The sequence below is a fragment of the Hyalella azteca genome, unplaced genomic scaffold (genome assembly GCF_000764305.2).
Source record: "Hyalella azteca isolate HAZT.00-mixed unplaced genomic scaffold, Hazt_2.0.2 contig8840, whole genome shotgun sequence".
Taxonomy (NCBI): domain Eukaryota; kingdom Metazoa; phylum Arthropoda; class Malacostraca; order Amphipoda; family Hyalellidae; genus Hyalella; species Hyalella azteca.
Genome location: NW_025938924.1, coordinates 3810 through 12658, shown reverse-complemented (window position 1 = coordinate 12658; position 8849 = coordinate 3810). Strand labels below are relative to the sequence as shown.

At 34.0% G+C, this 8849-nt stretch overlaps 1 protein-coding gene across 1 annotated transcript; it reads right to left on the bottom strand.

Moving 5' to 3' along the window:
- Window positions 1–7963: 7963 nt before the first annotated feature.
- Window positions 7964–8586, bottom strand: LOC108681534 (glycine-rich cell wall structural protein 1.8; the record flags this gene model as incomplete). The annotated part of the gene is given in 1 exon segment (XM_018170578.2): window positions 7964–8586. A coding segment is annotated over 1 exon segment (445 nt), but the record flags the coding sequence as incomplete, so codon positions are not given.
- Window positions 8587–8849: the final 263 nt, after the last annotated feature.

Genomic DNA, 8849 nt, shown 5'->3' with positions numbered 1-8849 from the left:
GATTCGAAGCGAGAAGAAATTTTGTCGCGTGGAGAAGTTGCAGCGCAATTTTTTTAGCTTATAGCCGTGGCCCCTGGTGTTGGTTCTTGTTTCAAATTCTAGTAATCCTTCTGGGACCTTGTATAAATTGTGGTTATGCTTGTATACTTCAATGAGGTCTCCACGCAGACGTCGATAACTGAGGCTTGGAAGCTTCATAGTCTTCAATCTTTCTTCAGAGGACTTGCCCTTCAAGCCTGGAATTTCCCTTGTTGCACGTTTTTGGCAAAATCTGTCTGACTAACTGACATGGCAGTTAATTAGTAGTCCGACAAACACCGCAAACATGTCGATGTATGCATGGCTGAGTGTTAAGTCAAAAATGTAACTCTTAAGTCTTAACTAAATCTTCGATGGCACTTATGGGAACCGCACGAATATGAGTCGAGTTTATTACGTGTTCGGAACGAGTTCAGGCGCCGTGGAGCGCATAGGGAGTAGCGACGCAGTGTCTAGATTAGTCGGCCAATTAGTAGAGAGTGGAGTGGAGTCCTGGTAAGATATTCCTAATAATACTAAAGCTAGTATTATATTATCTCTGCCTTTAGTAAAATTTTGTGCTACGTCCAGGAAATCTTCACAATTGCGCAGTTTCCTGAATTGTTATCAAACACTTGGGCTTGTTTAAGGGGAGCGTCTGGGGTCAAATTTATCTCGGTTATTTACATACGAATCGATTCGAAATTTGGTACACGTATGTAAAACGGAATTCTAAGACTTTTTTATTCGTGTAAATTTTTCGAAAAAAATGAAAGAAAACGTGAAATTTATAAAAAGCGGTCAAAAAAGGGGTACTTTAGAAAACCTATCTCCTCCTAGGATTTTCAAGCTACAACATCGAAACACATATCATTCGATGCGTAAAGACCATATCTAAAAAAATATGTATGCGTTTTTTGAAATTCTCATTTTTGTTATGGCGGTGACAAGGGCAAAAATGGCAGGAAATAAATGTTTTTCACTGAAATTATCGTAATTTAGTTTAAGGTATCTACAAGCGTTGTTAAGTTTGTAATTACTTTATTGACAGAATTAGGGATAACTTCAGATCGATCGACTGTTTATATAGGATTTATGCTGTTAAAAATCCCGTCTGGATAGAATGTCTCATTAAGATAATATGGTTTCAAGTCGATATGGCAAACTATGTAATTAGGTCTGTGCTTCAGGAAATTCTCTAATAAAAGCATACATGAATAAATTAGCTCATAGATCTTAAACTTTTTATATGAAAACATTTTACCGTTCAGTACAATTCTGACAAATGAAAAACACACTTTTTTCACCCCTAAACGTAGCGTCATGCGCTGTATTTTATCAAATAATTATGATTTCCTGCGGGATAAACTCCTGTGTAATGTTCTTCGTTACCTATGCTCTCGATTATTCACTCAGCTTTTAAGCTCAATTACTTCATTTCTTAGTGCAAAAATATCAATCACTTTGAATTCTAACAAACAAGCAACCTATTCTGCATAAATTTAACCACAAATTGTTAGTAGTTGAAATGTTCGCTTAGTTAACATGGTATGCTGCGTCATCGAATTCAGAAGCAATTGTACAATAATTAGTGAATCAACTTTTCATTCGAAAAAAGTATATTAAATATCTTCATGAATAATATTTAATGTTTAATCAGTTATAATAATGTTTGAGATTTTTTAGTTTTAATAATGTTTTTTAATGTCCAGTTTTTACTCACGACATAGCGGCTCTATCTTTATTAACATGTTTGAAACTACTACCAGTTCATTTGATTGAAATTCTTCTATATTTGCATACGTTAAATCCTTACACATTATTTCTTTTAGATTTCTTTATATTTTATATTGGATTTTTTCTTTTCATTAAAAACAGTCGAATATCTCTGTAGAGTCAAATCCTAATTCCTGGCCTTTTTACTCGCACCTTTTTATTGGAAAAGAAAAAATAAAAATTTGATGGAGGAAAATTGTATTTCTTTTATTTATTTTATTTAAATAAGCAAAAATCTGATGGAAGAAGATTTTATTTCTTTTATTTATTTTATTTGAAGAAACAAAAATCTGATGGAAGAAGATTTTATTTCTTTTATTTATTTAATGGAGGGCCCTTTTTACTCGTACCTTTTCCTTTCAAAAGATTTGGAGAAATAAAAATCTAATGGAGGGCCCTTTTTACTCGTACCTTTTCCTTACAAAAGATTTGGATAAATAAAAATCTAATGGAGGACCCTTTTTACTCGTAACTTTTCCTTACAAAAGATTTGAAGAAATAAAAATCTAATGAGGGCCCTTTTTACTCGTACCTTTTCCTTTCAAAAGATTTGAAGAGATAAAATCTAATGGAAGGCCCTTTTTACTCGTACCAATTTTCCTTCCAAAAGATTTGAAGAAATAAAAATCTAATGGAGGTTCCATTTTACTCGTACCTTTTCCTTACAAAAGATTTGAAGAAATAAAAATCTAATAGAGAGCAAAGCGATCTTTCAAACCTCTACAGTCCACAGCACGGCCGCCCGCGGAATGTCAGCCCAGTTTCCCGCAACCCTCGTCAGTAGGACTTATATGGTCCAGAGAAGCATCGCTTGTTTGCTGTATTTGACATGCCGGCGAGAAGTCCACCAGACATATGCCGTTGAATCAACGTTGAATTAAGTGTAATTTTATTGTATCAATGTTGATTCACCGTTGATTCCTTGCGCGGCTTGGTGATGCCTCGGGACCGACTGCTTAACGGCGCTCAAGCAACGGAAATTATTCGTAATCATTGGAGAATTTGTTATGTGACGCCCATTAAATCTTTGGACTGCATATACGAGACGTTTCCTTAGTCTGTTTTCTTCTGAGTCGATTTCATATTGTTTAGCTAGATCAATGAAAGTATCATAAAATATTTATTCTTTCATCAACCAGAGCTGTAAATTATTTTAAATTTACCAGAAGTCATACATGTACAAGAAATTTCATAATTGTTCGCATTTTATTTCAGTCTGCTGCTCAAAAATATAAGCTTGTACAGTGGATTATATTTCTGCAGGGAGAATAAAAATAAATAAATTGCCCTTCGTTATGTCAACCTATTGTAAAAGCGCAATTTTGCAGTGAATATTCTACCAATCAAAATTTAAAAAAAATGCTTGTACCTTCTATTTTATATCGTTTGTAGCCCTTACGTCAGTTGCAAAAGTTGATTCTTCATACAAATTTTTTTGCATGCTTTAACCGATGAATAGTATTATTTGTTATAATCTATTCTTGTTTTCATAGGCTGAGGATTTTTCCCTTTGTTAGCTTTGTTCTCTCAAATTCGCATTTGAAAGAAGATATGAACTCGAAGTGCGACATTTGTTGAACTTTTCCTGACATTTCACTGAGTATTTTTTTACCGACCCAGCGGCATCAGAAAAAAAGTTCCTATAAATGGTCACCAGCAGCAATACCAGTCTTTTTTCTATCCGACCTTTATTAAAAATTCTTTGTCTTTTGCATCTTTCTTTTCCAGTCACGAGAGACAATGGCTTCAGAATTCCAGGAGGGCGCGTCTTTTGTTTCACGCCCTGGAAAGACGCTCGGATAAAGAGCCTTTGTAAATGTTTTTTTTTTCATTCTTTATTTTGAGAGCAAGAACAGACTGCCTGAAGCTGTTCATGCATCTGGTATTAGTTATATCATGTTTACTGATCCGTAATTTTAAAATAAATAGTGAAATATTGAAGTGAAGTGAAATATTCACGCTTATGTTCGATCCAGGCTGCGACAGAGCGATATAGTTACCGGAAAAATAAAGGGTATCGACGGCCATAGGAGTCGACCCTCTTGATGCACAAAATAATTGTTATATTATTACCCGTAATAAATATAACGTATTGAGAATATAACGTCTATAATTTATTATTGTTAGGACCATCAAATATCGTACACAAACAGAACCTCCTGTTTGGTCATGAGCGCCGCGTGAATTTATATGAACATCTGACGAGAGCATGCATGTGGAGTTATTCATTCTCATTCACTGGAGTTATATTGTAACTTAGTTTGAATCATAGTGAATTGATATTGAAACTTAGTTTGAACCATAGTGAACTGATATTGAGACGCAAAATTATTTCAATAGTATCACTTAGAAAAGCGGTTACATTTAATAACCATCTAAATAGAGATAATTAATTATATTCATATTCTTCGTATATCAAATTTGTAACTAAAAATGAAGAAAATTTCGTTTCCTAAAATTCTAACTTATGCCATCATACTAGCAGAAGGTATCGATATTTAATCCTCAAAAAACTGTCATTTTCATCGACGGAAAACTTCGAGTTCCTTACGAAAGTTTCTCCAGTGTATTTCGTTAAATAGTTAATTGCTTCTATCTTGAGGAGTTTTTAATAATGGATCAATTGATTGCCTATTAATATTATCATTACTTGAATATCTCGAGTATCAAATTCCATTAAATCATTTCATTAAAATAGTTTATCGCTCAATAGTATTTTCAGTACAATAAATTAGTTGACTATTAATATTAGCAATAGTTAGCTATCTCGAGTACGGTACCATATTTATCCCACCTGTAAGCATTTGGATCATAAAAAGTCTTCCTAGAATTCCAGAAATCAATTTATAAAAACGCTGCAATGCTAATTTCTAATAAAGCGAGGAGGTTTATTTTAATAATGTAATGTAAGTTATTCGTGAGAACGATATTATTTATAGCTAACTAACCACTACGCACACATGTGCGTAGGTATATCTATCACCAGGTAAATCCATTTTTATATACACGCATCTTCTCTTCTGAGGAGTAAGGTAATATGGACTTTAATGAAAAGCAATTTTCATTTGACTTATAATTTATTTTAACAACAAACGTTCAACAATTAGGGGAAATGAAAAAAGAAAACATCATAATTCAAAATACGCTTTGACATAAATAAAAAAGACAAACTAATCTCAACCATAAAATTATAAATAATAGCGATCTTGTTTTATTTTCTCTTAATTTTCATGTCATGAATTATGCTCGTAAACATTTAATATCATATCAATTTTCAGAAAATTCTGAGTGTAAATTCATTCGTTCTATTTTCTTCCCGAAATGAATCAATTTAGTGACATCCCTTCGCGGCTTTTCAGTTGCGAAAAAGTCATTTAATCGCGTCATTTAATTTAAGTCATTTAATAGCTGTCAATCAATAATTTCGGGGATCATTATGATTGCATGTTCCATTTTTAATGCCTGTTCATTTTTTTGAAACGTTTTACACTGCATGAATAACTTAAGTTCGAATATACAGAAAAAAAGTCTCAACAATTATGTTACACAATTCATGACCGCGAATATGAATGGTCATGAACTGGCAATTGGGCAGCCATCAACATTCCATTCATAAATCGCGTAAGGATCTTGACCAAATCCTCATAACAAATAATTCATAAAGAAATTGAGGTTATGAATTTAAAGTCAATCTGAATGTTAAGCTAAGCAATGGAGACGAGCGTCTATAACTGTGTAATTTGTGATATTAAACATCGTAGCCTTAATTCCTATTTGTGATACTCATAATCATAGCCATAATTCCTATTTTTTATCCTCATCGTCGTAGCCATAATCCTACTTATGGTAATCATCGTCGTAGCCAAAATCCCAATTTGTGATACGCACAATCATGGCCATAAACCCTATTTTTGATACTCATCATCGTAGCCATAATCCCTATTTGTGATACTCATCATCGTAGCCATAATCCCTAATTGTGAAACTCATCGTCGTAGCCATAATCCCTATTGTGAAACTCATCGTTGTAGCCATAATCCCTGTTTGTGAAACTCATCATCGTAGCCATAATCCCTATTTGTGAAACTCATCATCGTAGCCATAATCCCTATTTGTGAAACTCATCNGACCATCAAATATCGTACACAAACAGAACCTCCTGTTTGGTCATGAGCGCCGCGTGAATTTATATGAACATCTGACGAGAGCATGCATGTGGAGTTATTCATTCTCATTCACTGGAGTTATATTGTAACTTAGTTTGAATCATAGTGAATTGATATTGAAACTTAGTTTGAACCATAGTGAACTGATATTGAGACGCAAAATTATTTCAATAGTATCACTTAGAAAAGCGGTTACATTTAATAACCATCTAAATAGAGATAATTAATTGTATTCATGTTCTTCGTATATCAAATTTGTAACTAAAAATGAAGAAAATTTTGTTTACTAAAATTCTAACTTATGCCATCATACTAGCAGAAGGTATCGATATTTAATCCTCAAAAAACTGTCATTTTCATCGACGGAAAACTTCGAGTTCCTTACGAAAGTTTCTCCAGTGTATTTCGTTAAATAGTTAATTGCTTCTATCTTGAGGAGTTTTTAATAATGGATCAATTGATTGCCTATTAATATTATCATTACTTGAATATCTCGAGTATCAAATTCCATTAAATCATTTCATTAAAATAGTTTATCGCTCAATAGTATTTTCAGTACAATAAATTAGTTGACTATTAATATTAGCAATAGTTAGCTATCTCGAGTACGGTACCATATTTATCCCACCTGTAAGCATTTGGATCATAAAAAGTCTTCCTAGAATTCCAGAAATCAATTTATAAAAACGCTGCAATGCTAATTTCTAATAAAGCGAGGAGGTTTATTTTAATAATGTAATGTAAGTTATTCGTGAGAACGATATTATTTATAGCTAACTAACCACTACGCACACATGTGCGTAGGTATATCTATCACCAGGTATATCCATCTTTCTATACACGCATCTTCCCTTCTGAGGAGTAAGGTAATATGGACTTTAATGAAAAGCAATTTTCATTTGACTTATAATTTATTTTAACAACAAACGTTCAACAATTAGAGGAAATGAAAAAAAGAAAACAACATAATTCAAAATACGCTTTGACATAAATAAAAAAGACAAACTAATCTCAACCATAAAATTATAAATAATAGCGATCTTGTTTTATTTTCTCTTAATTTTCATGTCATGAATTATGCTCGTAAACATTTAATATCATATCAATTTTCAGAAAATTCTGAGTGTAAATTCATTCGTTCTATTTTCTTCCCGAAATGAATCAATTTAGTGACATCCCTTCGCGGCTTTTCAGTTGCGAAAAAGTCATTTAATCGCGTCATTTAATTTAAGTCATTTAATAGCTGTCAATCAATAATTTCGGGGATCATTATGATTGCATGTTCCATTTTTAATGCCTGTTCATTTTTTTGAAACGTTTTACACTGCATGAATAACTTAAGTTCGAATATACAGAAAAAAAGTCTCAACAATTATGTTACACAATTCATGACCGCGAATATGAATGGTCATGAACTGGCAATTGGGCAGCCATCAACATTACATTAATAAATCGCGTAAGGATCTTGACCAAATCCTCATAACAAATAATTCATAAAGAAATTGAGGTTATGAATTTAAAGTCAATCTGAATGTTAATCTAAGCAATGGAGACGAGCGTCTATAACTGTGTAATTTGTGATATTAAACATCGTAGCCTTAATTCCTATTTGTGATACTCATAATCATAGCCATAATTCCTATTTTTTATCCTCATCGTCGTAGCCATAATCCTACTTATGGTAATCATCGTCGTAGCCAAAATCCCAATTTGTGATACGCACAATCATGGCCATAAACCCTATTTTTGATACTCATCATCGTAGCCATAATCCCTATTTGTGATACTCATCATCGTAGCCATAATCCCTAATTGTGAAACTCATCGTCGTAGCCATAATCCCTATTGTGAAACTCATCGTTGTAGCCATAATCCCTGTTTGTGAAACTCATCATCGTAGCCATAATCCCTATTTGTGAAACTCATCATCGTAGCCATAATCCCTATTTGTGAAACTCATCGTCGTAGCCATAATCCCTGTTTGTGAAACTCATCATCGTAGCCATAATTCCTATTTGTGAAACTCATCATCGTAGCCATAATCCCTATTTGTGAAACTCATCATCGTAGCCATAATCCCTATTTGTGAAACTCATCGTCGTAGTCATAATCCCTGTTTTTGATATCCATCATCGTAGTCATAATCCCTATTTTTGATACCTATCATCGTAGCCATAATCCTTACTTATGGTACTCATCATCGTAGCCATAATCCACCACATGATACGCCTTAGGTGCATGTCCATACGCCACGTGTCCGTATCCACCTGAATGTCCACCAGAGTGTCCATATCCTGTGGAATGTCCATATCCTCCATCTGAGTGCCCGTATCCTCCATCAGAGTGACCGTATCCACCGGAATGTCCATATCCACTCTTCTGGATAAACACCGGTGTATGCACGATGAAGTACGCATTCTGGTGACCACCTTTTCCTTTTCCACCTCCATATCCTTTTCCTTTACCTTTTCCACCACCTCCGTAACCACCCCCGTATCCACCACCATATCCACCGTAGTCATCGTATCCACCGCCTTTCTTTCCACCACCGCCGCCGAAAAATCCACCAGGATAAGCGTCGGCGTAGGCGAGGCTCACGCCAGCCACTAGCAAAACGACCACGGCCTGGTGGATAAATGGTGGAATGGATTAGAAAATTTTTGGATTCGAAAATGTATTAGAAAGAAATTGATTTTGAAAATGAATTAGAAAATGGATTTTGGAAGTGGATTAGATAAAATGCAATAAGTGAAAGAGTGATGATGTCATCAGCATGCACTGGATGAAGTTGCATTTTATATATTTAATGCGTGAGTGATGACGTCATCATCATGCACTGGATTAAGTTACATTTATAAGAAAAATGTGTAGTGATGTCGTCATCAACAT